This window comes from Lygodium microphyllum, chromosome 12, assembly GCF_053477565.2.
Source record: "Lygodium microphyllum isolate KBCC chromosome 12, Lygodium_microphyllum_v1.1.10, whole genome shotgun sequence".
NCBI classification, from domain to species: Eukaryota; Viridiplantae; Streptophyta; class Polypodiopsida; order Schizaeales; family Lygodiaceae; genus Lygodium; species Lygodium microphyllum.
The window spans coordinates 126,662,510-126,679,287 of NC_141146.1; the positions used below are offsets into that span (position 1 = coordinate 126,662,510).

A 16,778-nucleotide genomic window follows, 5' to 3' on the forward strand; every position below is an offset into this window, starting at 1 on the left:
GTCCGATTCTCACACTAGGACCAATGGTCCGATCCTTGCAATTGGTCCAATTTTGAGACTAGGAAACGTGGTCCGATTTTGGCATTGGATCCGGCTGCTGACATCGGATCGGACGGGGTGGTCCGATTCTCGCAACCGGACAGTCTGATTCTAGAAATCGGGTGGTCCGATTCTGGGAATCGGACCCAGACAACTTAGTCCAACTGCGCAGACAACAGCCCGCGGGTTGCGCGCGATGACTCAAGCTCAACGCCTACTCCATGGAATCATCCAGTGCCTTCCAAATAGGTGCAAAACACTACAAGGAAATGCCACACATACCTGGAATCACTGTGGTGCTCGAATTGAACGGCACTCCAAGGATCTCCCTGCAGCTCTCTCTCTCTCTCTCTCTCTCTCTCTCTCTCTTTTTGGCTCTCAAGCTCACTCTCTCTCACAAAGCAAAATGTCAAATGTGGTCTTTCCTAGTTCCTTGGGCTTCTTATTGCCCCATCCCAGCCTGTTGTAACCTCAGAAGCTAATCCCTCACACTTTTCCAACCAAAAATTTGATTTTGTGTCCCTATTTCCCTATTTCCAACAGCACCTCCATCCTCCATAGCCGCGAGAGAAAAGAGAAGAGAAGAGAATAAGAGAAAATCAAGAGAGAAGATGGGGAGCTTCTTCTCCATGATCCCTCACTCTCACACACTCACTCCCTCACACTCCCTCAACCCCTCACTCAAGCACAAGCAAAAAGGCAAGAAACAAGATAAGAAGAAGAAGAAGCTTTGGCCACACATAAGAATGATCTTCTCGTTCACTTTTGAACTTTACATACATGCCCTACTTTTTGGGCGGTCATCCCCACTTTTTACATGGCCGGCCATTAGCCTAGGCTCTCTTTCCCTATTTCCCACCGTTCTAACTTATCCCATTCCCAACTACTACATACAATTTGCACAGGAGTGAGCCTAGCACTCTTTTACAAGGATTCAAGAGCGCTTTCACAATTAATGGTGCGCTTTTACTCTTTTCTTTTCTCGAGGCGACATTGAGGCCTTCTGGAAAGGTCGTCATTCAAATTTTCCAAGGTCTGACTTCCATCCGGAGCACCTTTTCCTTCCTTTGTCCTATGCCCTTTCGGTTATCTCCTTTTTCCATTTTCCCGCTCCTCTGCTCCATTTTCCTGCTCCTCTGTGCTGCAGTAAACAGGTGGGAAACCTTACGGGCAAAGACACCAAATTTGCAACGCTTGACACTTGGGATATTGTCTCAAGGCACTTATGCTTCACCGTGAGAGAAATTGGAGCACTTTTCTCTCATTCATATGAAGAAAAGGAACAAGCTTAAGGCAAAGAGTACAAAGAATCTTGTTTTTATATTTGTCTCTCATAAGCAAGTTGAAAGAAAAGAGGATTTTGATTATATAGAAGTGACCTTGCTAAACAAGGAAAAGGATGATGAAAGGTTGCTAGGTTGCTTACTTTGCAAGAAATGAGAGAGAAAGATGCTGAAAATTCTGCTCCCGTGCTAGTAGTCCAGCGTTGGTACTTCTAGTATGTCATAGAATGAGGGTAAGGAGGAGCATGCCGGAGATGAAAATGAGTCATGTTGAGTAGCACATGTCATAGCAAGTCTGTTATGTCCCTAGACATATGGATGGGTACTAGTAGCATTGGTCACAGTGGTTATAAGGTGACTTGGTACCAATGCACTAAGGGCACCTTGGGGTTAGGGCAACCAAGTCCTATAAATAGGACTCAAGGCCCTATTGTGCATATTCATTGTGTGATCACCACTCTTAGACTCTTGGCCCATTGGCCAATGCATCAATACACCCAAGACGGTGTGGACTAGTGGTATGGGACACCAACCTTTGGGATGTGATCGTGGCCCAGGTGCTACTAGCTCCCAAGCTCGAGGGTGAGCTCGTTCGGCTCTATGGCTGGGAGGTGAGTCTAATACCCAATCCCTTTTATGGTAAGTTTGGCTTGTATCGTGTCTCCTGAGAGCAAGTTGGATCCTAGGGGGACATATCATTAGTATCAAAGCATCAACCTCGAGACTCAATGACGTGCACAAAATCACTTTTGCTCACGGAACCGTGATGGTTCGTGCCTAATACGTACACCTTTATCTCATTATGGGTGATATGGGACACTACTAGAAGGAGAAGCATGCATGGAGACACGTGTTGCGGGTGGTGGATATGAGAGCAAGGTATGTTTTGTATCCATGCTTGGGTTTTGTGCCGGGGTGATGCTAGTGAGCAAGAATTTGTCAAATGTTCCAACGATTGGAGTTCGAGGAGCTACCACTCCGGGGCTCTTGCAAACCATTGTTGCAACCAAAAATCTTATAGCCTGAATCAGCATCTATATTAATTTTATATATATATATATATATATATATATATATATATATATATATATATATATAGAGAGAGAGAGAGAGAGAGAGAGAGATTTAACATTTTATATTAATGTTAACATCAATTTCAATGTTACTATAGCATTAAATGTTATTATCAATTTAACATTTGGTGTTTATGTTAATACTATCATTAATTTTAATGTTAAGCGTTTTATTAAAGTTAATGTTAATTTTACTGTCAATTATCAACCTTTGGGTGTCGATGAGAGAGAAACACCAAGATATGGTGCCAGGGAGAGAGAAACTGCTGGCGGGAGAGAGAAAACGCAATTTCTCCTACCTGTTTGCTTGTCCGGACCTGCCTAAGTGCCAAGAAGTGGACGCGGAGAGAGTTAGACCCCTGCCACACGCTTAGTCACTATTTGCACTTGTCATTATAATTTTAGTAAGTAGGATAGAAAAAGAGCATGTCATACGGTGCAAACTTTGACTTTTCAGCCCGCGGCCTGACATTTTTTTCCAGCCGTTGTGGATGGGGAGGCTTGCGTTCACTTCTACCTTGTTCGGAAGGAGCTCACACTGTACTTGGCAGACCTTGATGATGTGAATGGATCGGGTCAAGAGGGACATGCGACCGTCATGAGTAAGCATGCTGCGTGGCTTCTCTGTGATATGATGGTTGTTGGTGTAATCAATTTGACAAATGCCACGATCCCTCCACATGGATAAGAGAGGAGAAGAAACGTTTTATATTACTTAATTTAAACGTTAACGTGTGTAAACATGTAACCTTATTGAAATTTTACTCTCACCTTATACACTCACTCGTCCACTCCGTTCTTTTTAGTCTTAACATAAAGACTAAAGTAAGGCTTTTGAGTTGCCCCCCTGCTGCCACATCCCCACCCAAAAAAAAAAGGCTTCAATTCTACATTGCATGCAGAACGTTTCTGCTCCTCTCTATCGCACTCCTTGAACTCGAAAACCACTCTTCTCTTAATCTCTCTCTCAATATCTCTTCTTTGGTCTATACCATGCCTTCTCATGGTGCTTCTCCCTTTGATGTGCTCATTTTTACTGAATTTCAGCACATGGAGAATGCCCGTCTGCCTGCTTGTCCCGAACCCAAACACACGCACAGACAGCATGTTAAAGCTGCTGCTTCTTTCGAATCCGAAAGAGATTCGTCTATTGTGGCAATTCTCCAAGCTCAATTGAAGGGAATGCAGAGCCAATTAGCCGAGCTTTGCACTCCCCATTTTCCATTAGTGCACACAGCCATGAGGGCATTGCCTCTTCAATTCCAACATGATCCCTTTAAAGGGGAAAAGAAGGAATGTGATGAGACAAATATCAACTCATGGCAGGCCAAATGAACGATGTATTTTGATTTGTATCAATTCGATGACACTGCACATCGAGCAAATACAAATCATGTTATAGGGAAAGACGTATGCTTTACATCCTAAGTCCGTGACTTGGGCTGATTTCCAATCCATTTTTCGGAAACATTTCATGACTGATGATCAAAGTGAAAATTTTCGAAGATTATTTGAGCTTGATATGGAAAAGAAAAGCTTTGATGCATACTCGCATAAATTTAAAGATTTATTGCATAAGACAAAAGTCTTGGATGATCCTAAAGCACTCCTCTACATGGAATACCTTTTTGGATTGCCACTAGACTACCAGAATGAGGTGCTCCGCAATCCTCTTAACTTCCTGGAGGACATCTACAAGTATACAAAGAATTTTGATAATACTTTTAACTGCAAGTAGAAGTAGCCAGCCAACTAGGGATTTCCATCGAGCTCCCTCAATTTTTAAATCGAAGAAATCATCTACCCCAACAACAACTCATCAGCCGACTTCAAAGTTGCACAAGAAAAAAGACAACAAGCATAAGGTCACACATAGCGAGGATCACTCGAAGGGCCATTGTTTCACTTGCCATCAAACGGGTCATTTTCACAGTGATCACGTGTTCCCCAAATAAAAAAGTGAAGTCTACTTCCAAGATGTCGATAAATACTCTTGAGGCTCCACATATTTCTTTTGAAATTTTATTTGAAGAATGTTTTGTTAACGCTAGCAATAGCAATAGTAGTTCCATTAATAAATTATTTTTAGTCTACATGATCTTTTAAAGGTCACAGGGCATATAAATGGCCAAGACATTACAATTTTATTAAATAATGATTCTACTCATAATTTTATTTATTCTCGCTTGATGGAGAGTTTGTAACTCCACATGGTACCCACTACCCAAATTTATCCTATCTAATATGCAAAGGGTCCTATTGTGGATCATTGGGATTAGGTGGTGCCAAACTTGGATCTTTTAATCCAACAGTACCATCAGATCATGGATTTCCAACTTATGAGCCTTGACCATGTGGATGTCATTCTTAGCAAGCCATGGTTCTTTGAAACATATTCCTCCTTGTATGTTGATTATAAAAATCATGTATTTTCTTTTTAGTTTAACCGTCGTTTTCATGTGATGGAGAGTTGTTTACCCTCCCAAATCACAGACAATAATATACATATGATTTCAACAATGGATTTTTCTCATTGTTTTTTCAATCCAACTATTACTACTTACATTTGTTTTGTTGGAAAAGTTCAATCATCTGATAATCAATGTAATTTGATTGCTTTTAATAATAATCTTAATACAAGTTCAAATGTAAGTGACTATTTGGATCCAATATTACATGAGTATACTGATGTTTTTTCGTCCAAGTTATCTAACGAACTTCCACCATCTCGCGGAACCTTAGACCATTGTATTGAAACTTTGCCCGATAGTTATCCCATATCTTGGCAACTTGATAGGTTTAGTCCGAAAAAGGAACACGAGACAGTAAGGCAACTTTAGGACTACTTGGCTAAGGGTTATATTGAGCTGAGTAAATTCCCATAGGGCTCACCTGTCTTTATTGCCAAAAAGAAGAATGGCACAATGTGCTTTTGTGGTGATTACAAGGGTCTCAATATAGTGACCATCAAAAATAAATATCTATTGCCAAGTATGGATGATCTTATAGATCGACTTTGTGGTGCGCACTATTTCACCAAAATTGATCTGGGGTTCAATTACTGTCAGGTACGGATAGCTTCAGAGGATATCCCAAAAAAAGTGTTTCAAACATGGTACCGTACATCATCAATTTTTTATCCTACCTTTTGGATTTATCAATGCTCCCACAACTTTTCAACAAATGATGAATGATCTATTTCGTCCATATCTATATTTAAAAAAGGGAATAGTTGTTTTTCTCGACAACGTCCTTATTTATAGTAAGTCATTGGAGAAGCATGTCAAACACTTGCATATGGAGATCTCGACGGCCCTACAACATCATCAAATTTATGCACAACATCTAAAGAGAGAAATTCATGCATACCTTGATTTAGAAGCTTTTCTTAAAGGGCAATCCTTCGATCAAGCTCCTCAATCTTCTTTCGTCTATAAGCTATGATCGATTTGTTTTTCTCAAGGTCAACTTGCCTAGCTTTTCTTCCATGTAATCAGAAGTGTCTTCCACCATATCGGAACTTTGTGGAGCAAGCTAATCGGCCTTCTTTCGCTCAATTCTCGGCATAGTTGGTTTTGGAGACTGAATCGGTGTTGTTGTGTTCGAAATCATTTGAACCTACTATAGTTCTTACTTCTTGTGTAGAGCTTTCAGATCAAAGACCTAGGTTTCTCAAAGAGTACCAGGCTGTGATACCATATAAAGAAATGCCCTAACACAGAAACCATACGACAAAGCACAGACTGATAAAAGAACACAGTTATGGTTAGGGCAACTCAAAGACAATGAACATAGTGAATGAATGAAGTGATATGACTATTGAATAATACGATGCTCATGCAACAAACACACTATGCAATGAATAAATATTCAACCTCGAACTCCTGTATCTCAAGGATTAGGGTAGGAGTAATGAGCTTGAGAGTGTGTCGTACTCCGAACAGATCCCAAATCGCAACAAGGCAGCCTCCGAATGTCGAACACCAACAAACGCAGCAGTCAAAAGCTGAATCTGATGCAGACAACAGCGAGGAGAGAGAGACTAAATATTCAACCTTGAACTCCTGTATCTCAAGGATTAGGGTAGGGGTAATAAGCTAGAGAGTGTGTCGTACTTCGAACAGATCCCAAATCGCAACAAGGCAGCCTCCGAATGTCGAACACCAACAAACGCAGCAGTGAAAAGCTGAATCTGATGCAGACAACAGCGAGGAGAGAGACTAAAAACGCAGGCAGAACAGCCTATAGGAGAGAGATAGACTAAAAACGTAGGCAACAAGTGAGAGAAATACTAAAAATGCAGGCAATAGGATTGTGATGACGTGGTAGGCTGTACGGCAATAGGTCTACACAAGAACAGCAGTTGCCTGACTGGAATCAGCTCCAAGCTGCGTGAAGAGGGCTGGAAATCAAGCGCCAACTAATGGAGACAACAATGGACAGCTTCGGCTAAGATGTCCTCCGCAAACGGGGTGTGGACAGCAAGCTAAAACACCTGCAAAAACGAGATTAGAGAAGATGAAGGACTGGCTGCCTATTTATAGAAAATTAGGGTTCTAGATCCTCTCCCACTTAACTCTCTCGATCCGCTCCCCATTTTAGGATTTTGGCTAAAATAAGCCTAAAATAAGCATGTTTTGAAGTTGTTTAAGTGGCTAAGTGCATTTCTTAGTACCACACCCAAACCTAGGACCGTAGGTATGGATATAAGATATCAGAATTACAAGATCTCCCTTGACAAGGATGAACAAGATACAAGACAGTACTAGATAAGATCTCGTATTACAAGATTACAAGGTGACCACTGACAAGACAACAAGAGTACAATGGAAGACAAGAGAAGACTAGATAGCATGACTAGACAAGAACTACAACTGGAACTCCAAGTAACTTACTTGGAGATCTCGACTCCTTAAGCTCCCAAGACTGGCGTTGACAAGACTAAGGAGCTCTATGGCGAGCCCCTCCTTTTATAGGTATTGGAGGGTAGTTAAAGATCATGTAGAATGTTTCATAATGACATCATCGATGATGTAGGCAATGACATGGCATATCTTCTAGAAGGTTCTATGATGACATGGCAAGCGTGGGTTTGCATGGTTGGCTCGAGGATGTCCTATTAAGGGTGCATTCACATCGAGTGTGGATTCATATGGCATGAGCAAGAATTAATCCGTACACTTAATCATGACATGTTCGTGACATCACCCTCTTCTCTAGGGACGAGTTCCATGAGGAGCGGCTTGCTGGTTTGGTCTAAGTTTCATTGGATTCCTCTTGTGAAATTCTTTAACTTTGAGAGGTGCTCTTTGGAGATATTCTACAAGTTCCCAAGTGCAATCATTGGTGTCATATCCTTTCCAGTGAACAAGGTATTACAATCAACCTTGGGAGATCCTCAAGTCTAAGGCATGCTCGACCTCAAATTCTTCATGATCTTCAATCTGGACAAGTGGTGGAAGATTAGATCTCTCCCCCCTCAGTGGTGAGCTATGATATGGCTCGAGCAAGGAAACATAGAAGACTGGGCAGATCTTCATGGTGCTAGGGAGTCGGAGTCGGTAAGCAACTCGGTTGATCTTGGCTACGATAGTGAAGGGCCCAAGTCTTTGGTGATCTAGCTTAGTGGAGGGCCTTGTCTGAAGATTATGCCTGAGTAACCATACTTTATCACCAACTTTGTATGTTGGATGTTGGAGACGATGATGGTCCGAATAGTGCTTATACTAATTCTGAGCCTTTTAGATTTGTTGCTTGAGTTCTTGGTGTATATCTACTAGGTGTTGAGCTTTATCTTGAACACCAGGGTTCTTTACTTGATTGGAGAGATATACATGCATCCTTGGATACTAGCCATAGTTTGCAAAGAAAGGAGTTTGCTTGATAGATGCATGGATAATATTATTATAAGCAAACTCTGCAAAGGGTAAGAGCTCAAACCAATCATTCTAATGGCGGTTGATGGTGCAATGAACATATTGTTCCAAGACTTAATTTACTTCTGTTTGACCATCAGCCTGTGGATGATTGGTTGTCAATAACTTAACTTGGACTCCAAGGAGATTGCAAAGGCTCTTCCAAAAACTAGATATGAATCAAGGATCTTGATCGCTGATAGTGTCGTCTGGGAGTCCATGTAATTAGAAAATGTATCTGAGGAAGAGTCTAGCAGTAGTTGCACCTATGATGGTCTTGGTGGTAGAAATAAAATGTGTCATTTTTGTAAACCTATCTACCACAACAAGAATAGAGTCATGTTTGTCTGATTTGGGAAGGTCTGTTATGAAATCCATGGACAAAGAAGACCACGGTCACGCTGGAATGGGCAAGGGTTATAGGAGGCCATGTGGTTTGTAACGAGGTACCTTGGCCCTGTTGCAAGTAAGGTATTATTAACTCCAAAGTGTCTTGCTGCTGGGATATCACAGCGTTGTTGGAGTACTTCGAGTCTCGGCCTTCCTGAAGGGATATAAAGTAGATCCTTGTTTTTCTTTTTCCTCTTGACTTTTCTCTTGACATTGTTGGCCAAATCATCATGTAGCAGGGCTTCATGGATTAACCGCATCAAGGTAGAGTCATCTTAATGACAATTTGGAGATGGATGCTAGCTAGAGGTGCTCTAGCTTGAGTAGTATTGCTTGTTGTTGATCAAAAGCTTCTTCTCCCTTCTTAGATATCAGGTAGGATCTTCTTGATAAAGCATCTGATTGGCATTATTGGCGTCCTGGGTGATAGGAGATGACAAAGTAAAACCTAAATAAGAAGTTACTCCATCGGGATTTTCTTCGATTGAGGATGCGGATTGTCATAAAGGACTCTTGATTTATGTAATCTATATACACAATAACTTTATGGACTACACCCTCTAGATGATGACACGAAGTATCAAAGACATCTACAATGGCAAGGAGTTCTTTATCCTGGATCTCATAGTTTATCTCTAGAGGGGAGAACTTCCTTGAGTAGAGTGCCACTGGATGCATATAACCATTATCTCCATGCTGGGACAAGATGGCTCCTAAGGCATAGTCTGATGCATCTGTCTCCAAGAAAAATGGCTTGGTAGGATCTGGGTGGACTAGGATTGGGGCAATGGTGAAAGCGGACTTCAGGGTCTAGAAGGCCTTCTCAGCTTCTGGGGTCCATAAGAACTTTGAATTTCTTGTGAATCTGGTGAGTGGTGTGACTATCTTTCGGTAATCCTTAATAAATATCCTGTAGAAGTTGGCAAAGCCAAGGAAACATTGGACATCACTGACACATGTGGGTGTCTGCCAATCAAGAATAGCCTCGATCTTCTTGGGGTCCATGAAGATTCCTCTCTAGGAGACATTGTACCCCAAGAATTCAACTTCTGTCTGATGGAAAAAACACTTCTCAAGTTTTACATATAGTCCTTTTTCTCTAAGCCTTTCCAAAACTAATATTACATAGTGCTCATGCTCCTATGGATCTTTTGAGAATATCAAGATATCATCCAAGTATATAACTATAAAATCATCTAGATGCTCTCAAAAGATATCATTTATCATATGTTGAAACACTACAAGAGCATTGGTGAGACCGAATGGCATAATAACATACTCAAAGTGACCATACCTTGTGCGAAAGGCTATCTTTTATTCGTCTCCTTCTCTGATCCGTACAAGATTATAAACCCCTCATAGATCAATCTTTGTGAAGATCTTGGCTTTTCCAAGGTGTTCCAGGAGCTCTAGTATAAACAGCAAAGGGTATTAATTCTTGACTATTATCTTGTTGAGTCCTCAATAATCCACACACATTCGAAGTGACCGGTCTTTCTTCTTCATGAACAAAAAATTGGGGCTCCAACAGGAGACTTCAAGTGCCTAATGAACCCCTTGGCTAAGTTCTCATCAATGTTCTTGTGTAGTTTAGCTAATTCATGAAGGGATAGCCTGTAGATGGGTCCAAAAGATGGTTGAGTCCCCCTCGTGGAGTTCTATAGCACAATGATATGGTCTGTGTTCAAGTAAGAGATCTGCATTCTTTTTTTCAAAGAGATCTTGCAATTCTTGATACTAGCTTGGTAGCTTGACTAACTCATCCTTACTAGATTCTTGAGTTGGTATATGATATATCATATAGATTAGTTCATGCCTTGTTGTGTGCATAAAGGCTTTGGCTCTTAGATATACTGACTTTCCTTGATTTTCATGACGTGTAATCTTTTGCTTGACCCTAAACGCAAAATGCAAAACACAAAATGACGGGTGAAGAGTTTCTCAACACCCCTTCTCATGCCCAAAAAGGGAAACAAGAGAAGAGTGAGGTGGAGATGGAATGCTGCATGCTAAAGAATGCTCATGCAGCAGGTGCCACTTGGACAGTGTCCCTCATGGGAAAAGTGTTCACTTGCCCAAGCGCCCTAGTACAAAGATGATGAAAACATGCAATGCAAAGGAGGAATGTCAGACTTTGTGTGGTACCAAGAACCATAAGGATATATATGCCCGTACTCAATCTCGGGAGTTGGCTCCATGCTGACCAAGGGACGAAGAAAATCCACCCTGTAATCTAAGAATACCACTTAAAAGGAGACCTTTGAAGATAGTCAAAAGACTGGATGAGCTGTAGAACCCGAAACTCAACCTCAAGAGAGAAGCTACTAGCTCAATGACTCCATGCTAAAAGAAATACGAAGACCTAGCCACCAAGTCATTTTTAAAGACCCGAGGGCCTCGATCTAGGTAGATCCTTTAGATCCTGGGTATGAGTAGAGCAAATGAGTGCTCAAAGGAGATCCACTCCTCAAAAGTGCAAGGTAGTGGTGTGTGAAGAACTTCATGGCACATAGGGTCCCTCTCTGAATCGGAAGGAGTAGAAGTAGAAGCCCCTTTGAAGCAGAAGAAGAACTGAAAGCCCCCTCTGAGGGCAAAGTAAGAAAATCCCCCTCTCAATCCCAATCTAAGAGAGAAAAGAAATCCAACCACTCATGGCTCACGGACTGCGAAGCATCCGATGACGAAGGAAGTGCCACTAGTCGTGCCGAAGAAGGTATCTGTGGCTCGGAAGAAGCAGCCTGAAAGCACCCAGAAGTGGCCTCTCGAACCTAAGTGGAAAAGGGTGGGGAAGGAGGAGGCTCAGAATGAGTCAAGGGTGGGGAAAAATCACGGGCTCTCAGGAGAGTGGACTGTGGAGGAGATGTGGGTCATGGAAGCCACTGTACTCGGAAGTGGGTGGAAGAAACCTCCACACAGTGGGGTGGTCTCTAGGAGGGCTCATCGCCTCATAAGGTCTTAGAGCTTCCATGTGCTCAAATGGATTTAGTGCGTGTCGGTTGCGGCTTATTGCCTTGAGCATGATACTCCAATAGCCAATGTAGAACGATCTCTGTGGCCCAAAAAGGAGAGGTGGCACAGGAAGTGCCAGGTGGGAGACGCATATACTCCGAGGGGTGGGGAGCAAAGGTCAAAGTCGACAAGCATTGGTGGTGTGTTCGGTGATGCCACAATAGAAGCACCCAATAGATTGGTCATCTGTAATATCCGCCCCGAGGGGTGTGAGGGCAGTGCAAGGGCTGAAAGTGAATTGCCAATGAGAGGAGAATGCTACCAACAATAAGAGGTTGCAACTAGTAGAAAAACGCAAGGTATAGTAGTACAGTGGAGCTGCCGGATGTAGAGAATAGTCGCCAGCACACTGGCTAAGCCACCAGGTTGCAAAGAACAGCCGCCAGAAGCAGCAAGGAGCCACCAACAATCTGGCTGAGCCGCCAGCAACTCAGAACAGCCACCAGCAATCTGATTGAGCTGCCAACAGTCTAGCTAAGCTGCCAATAGCAGAGAACAGCCGCCAATAGGGGGGAGCCGCCAAGGGTGGGCAAAGCCAAATGGACAAAGGGTGGAAGGTTGCTGCCAACTGTCGCCTCGCTGAAACGCGGTAGGGGGTAGCTGCTGGAATACTGCTAAGTGCAGCAGCAGAGTTGCCAGCAGTAAACACAACAAAGGGAAGGTGGAGGCGGCAGCAACAGCTCTAAATGCAGGCTGAAAAATTGCAAACACAAGAGGGAGTAGCCCCTAGTTAGGATATTGATGCAAAGGAAGAAGAGAAGTGGATGCCGAACCCGCCATCGATCTTTGCCTTCACTGGAGTGGAGGGTCTTTGCCACCGTTTGAGCAAATCCAACTTTGATACCATGTCAAAAGATGATGTACCGACGTTATAGTAGGGTTTTCGGGGAGGAACATGGAGTGAACTCGGCAAACATGGAGAAGAGAAGAGAAGAGAGAAGAAACTCTGATGAATGGAATGATGAAGATCTGAATCATGGAGTGAATGTGATGGAAGGAAACAAGGGTGTCGTAGCACAAGGAAGATGATGAAGACAGCCACGAACCACGAACCGCAATGTCCTCCTAAAGGGGTGTGAGGGCAGTGGAGAAGCTGGAGAGGAGGTAACGAACTAAACGAATCGGCTGTGAAGAATGAGTGACAGAGGCAGCCCCTATAAATAGGCAAGAGACTATCTAGGGTGGCACTCGGAGGGAGGGCATCAGCTATCTAGGGTGGTGCCTCACTTTGGGTGCCCAGCCCCTTTTTGGAACTATCCGCTGTGAAACCCTAAACGCAAAACGCGAAACCCTAAACGCAAAACGCAAAACGCAAAACCCTAAAAGCAAATCGCAGAACGCAAAACTACGGGTGAAGGGTTTCTCAACAAAAATGCCTTATAGTTATGAAGTACTAGCATATTCTTTTCCAAGATTGGGGCGAACCATGATAAAACTTAACCACAAAGCAAAGTCCCAATGAATCCCACCTTGGAAGCATTATTCAGGTACCTAGTTGGTTGCATGCAGATATAGAGCTTTACTTGTTGCAGGAATCCCTTGAACTTCGAACGGTCACCATTGAACTTCTCTCGCATGTTGAACTTGGGTTTTTTTGTTGGAGATTGATAAACACACGGAATCATCTAATCACTTCCTCTATTGTTCTACAAGTCTCGGATCTGATCTTGCATCTCTTGAAGCGCAAGGCCTAGATGCATAGGGTGTTCTATTTGAAGTTGCACTTGTCATTCATTCAAGTCTTGAATTTGTTGTTGGAGGTTTTGAAGAAAGACCACGATTCTTTCAAGGGTCGCCTCCATGGTGCTCAATAGGGCTAGAAAGTAGTCTTGTCAAACTATTATGGGAGCACTAGACTGTGCTCGAGAGACTAGACTAAATACAAGATTTGTTACAAGATTTTTGATTATAAGATAATCCCACGTAGGGACACAAGAATAACTTAGCAAGATAAGGAAAATCCCACAACTCGAGACCATAGATATAGACAACAAGACTCGATAGGATATGAAGGATCCCATAACCCGAGACAATAGGTATGGATACAAGATATCAGAATTACAAGATCTCCCTTAACGAGGATGAACAAAATACGGACAATACTAGGTAAGATCTTGTACTATGAGATTACAAGGTGGCAAGACAACAAGAGTATAAAAGAAAACAAGAGAAGACTAGATACCCTCGAGCAGCTACCTTGCCTATGGCACCATTTACCTTGTTGTCACTATGTTACTTTGACACTTATTTTTACTTTTATCCTCTTCATCAACAGCCTTGAGGGTGCTTTTCTCCTTAACTTCCTTAAAACCCAGCCCACCTCTTTCTTTTCAAAAAAAAACCGTCACCATAGTGTATGGATGCAAAAAAGGATAACTTTTTTTCCCATCAGATGGTTTCTCCTCTTCATTGCCACGTAACATTCATTTTAAATAGCACTAGCTTGCATAAAGACAAGTAAATAAAACTTTTCGAAAAGGCACTTCTTAGTCCTTGAACTTGAAACTGGAAACCTTCAACAAGAAGCTGCATTTCAGAAATGACTTTAGTTCCAAATAACTGTCACCTGTGCTTGATCAGGAGTAGGCTTGTAAGGAAAATTCACAGCAAATTTACACATTGCCTCTTCATTCCTAGGATAAGGAGGTCGTCTTTGCTTTAAGCGGTTTATATATAGCTGCAGTAAATCCACCACCATTTTTTGTGCTGCTAATTTACCCTTGCTCTTCTTTTTTTCCCACTGGCGAGGATCACTCAACTTGCTGAGTGCTGGAGCTTTTCCTTTTGTACCAGACCTGTATAGTCAGAATATGCTTGATGGTTTAAAAGAACACTACAAGATTAATCTCAAATAGAAGAACAACAAAGCAACACTCACTGGAAGTATCTGTACAAAAGCCTGGACGACTGTTCTGCTTTGAGTTTTGCCAACCCATCAGCGTATCGCAGGATAACATAGTCTGTTTTTTTCTCAGTATCATAATGCAGGCGAACAAATTGTCCAATGCCCTTTGTCTTATGCACAACATATTCACCTAGAAGTAAAGACTCAGGGTCTAATGCACAGAAGAAATTGGATGCCAAACTCCTCCTGGCAATCATTATTTCCATGCTCTTTTTCCTTACATCTCTCAACTTTTCCATAACCATAAATGTTTCCTCTCTGCTGAAGGTTCCCTGGTGAATGACCACACCTAGTTCCATTTCCTTTTCTAAAAGATGATGAAGCTCTTGCAAAGAATCAGGACCCGAGATCTCCCTCTGGTTTGAATGTGGCTTTATTGTAGACGATACAACAGGAGATTCTGATAAAATCCGAGCCTCCTTTGCAATGGCTCGAAGCAGCAAGCTAGGATCATTTGCACTCTCTCTAGTCGGTGCACCTTTGCGCAGGGTCTCTACAGATTCAAAGACCCCCAAAGTTGAGTCCATGGATGGCTTGGCATCCCTATTACTGGCCTCTGTTTGAATTGAGGAGACAGAGGCAAGGTCACCAGCATGTGTGACTACCCTAATGGATGTAGCGATGAAGGGCTGTGAAGTGTTTGAGAAGGCAAATGCATACTTGTTGGAGTGGCCTGGCAGTGCCTTGAGATGCACAAGGGATATCTTGTCATACAGACGTGAGCAATGTCCCTGATCAGCATCTATCACTGATAGAGGTGCAGCAAGATGCATGGTGTGTAGGTGTTATGTTGCAAGCCAACAGCCAACTTGACGGGTGACACTTCCAGAACCAGAGTACCGCTTCGGTAAAATATAACTCATTTCAGCTGCAAATACCAAGACCCAAAAGGTGGGACATGAGAAGGGATCCTTGAAGAAACAACTACATATGCAAGCAAAGATAACCTGTGCTTAAGTGTAAATTTGATATGAGAGTACATATTAATTCGTGAAGAATCTCTCCGTTATAATATTAAATCAGTTATTACAAGAGGCCTGTGCAAATGCATAACACCTTGCCAAGCATCAGGAACTTTACAAAATGAAGGCTATCACAGTTTAGGCAACTCAAGTGCTAAGACCAGAAGATGCATTCGAACAGAATGCTCTCTCTCTCTCTCTCTCTCTCTCTCTCTCTCTCTCTCTCTGTGTGCGTGTGTGCGCTTATAGTGAGCTACTGTTTCAGGAATGTGTGTGTGTGTGTGTGGCACACACCGAGTAAGAGCAAGAGCTGACGGCAGTGCTTGGACTTGCTCTCTCATAACTTCCTGTCGCACAACGCAGAATTTCGATGGTAGCTCGACACAGGTTCCTTACTTCTTCTTATTCACGATCAGCAACGATGCTCGGTATCCTACTGACGACTGTGGCATGCAATGCGAGAAACGAAGCTTGCATTATGACCTTTAAAAAATATCGAATGCTCGAGCCTGGATTTTCTTTCTCTTCCTCCATAAAACAATGATTTTTTTTCTGAGGCAACGACCTGAAGGGCTTGCTAGTTTATGCCAGCATTGTGTGTGCGCATTTCGGTTGGGCACAGTCGTCATTTGCCTCACCCGTATGGGAGTCGTGGCATCTTAAAATCTATCGTATTAAAAATTAATATAATAATTATTTAAAGAAATCAGAAGTAAATTAAAAGATAGAGATAGGTATAGCTGAATGTTTATGCTTTAGTGCATAGATGCTAGGAGCATCCCTGTGCATGCATGAGGAGCTTTCATATATATTAGCTAGTACAAAAGGTATCAAATAATAATAAATAATGACACTAATAAAAACTTTTAAAGTTTCATTTAAAAATGTCAAAATAATAATAATAATAAATCTTCACACAAGTGTACTTCTAGGAGCCATATCAAGGTTATAAATATATATAAAGCTTTAATTCACCATGTATGTAATACTCCTTTAGAGAGGAGCAAGAAGGAAATTTATTATCACATACCAAAAAATACAAAATTGTTATTATACCTTGAGAGAGTTGTAATCTATACTATAGACTATTTGCAAAATTGTCAAATGAAGTGCATACCACGAAGAGCTTGCCGAGCCCATATGGTTATTGGAGTAACATCGTGAACCTTGAAGGGGATGCAATGGCAGTGGAGAAGGAGAAG

The 16,778-nt window shown here is 42.2% G+C and overlaps 1 protein-coding gene across 4 annotated transcripts in view; it reads right to left on the reverse strand.

Annotated features, from left to right (window-relative positions):
• The window catches only part of LOC148028236 (DEAD/DEAH box helicase), a 226,443-nt gene extending 210,254 nt beyond the window's left edge, over nucleotides 1–16,189 (reverse strand). For 2 of the 4 annotated variants that reach the window (XM_087690018.1, XM_087690015.1), the window contains exons 1-3: nucleotides 15,871–16,182; nucleotides 14,588–15,482; nucleotides 14,276–14,504 (exon numbers count right to left, since the gene is read on the reverse strand). In XM_087690018.1, coding sequence (XP_087546144.1) covers nucleotides 14,276–14,504; nucleotides 14,588–15,387 — 1,029 coding nt within the window. In that variant the 5' untranslated portion in view covers nucleotides 15,388–15,482; nucleotides 15,871–16,182. Of the gene's footprint in view, nucleotides 1–14,275; nucleotides 14,505–14,587; nucleotides 15,483–15,870 lie in introns of all 4 variants that reach the window. The other 2 variants (XM_087690017.1, XM_087690016.1) reach the window with 2 other exon arrangements.
• Between the last annotated feature and the right edge of the window lie 589 nt (nucleotides 16,190–16,778).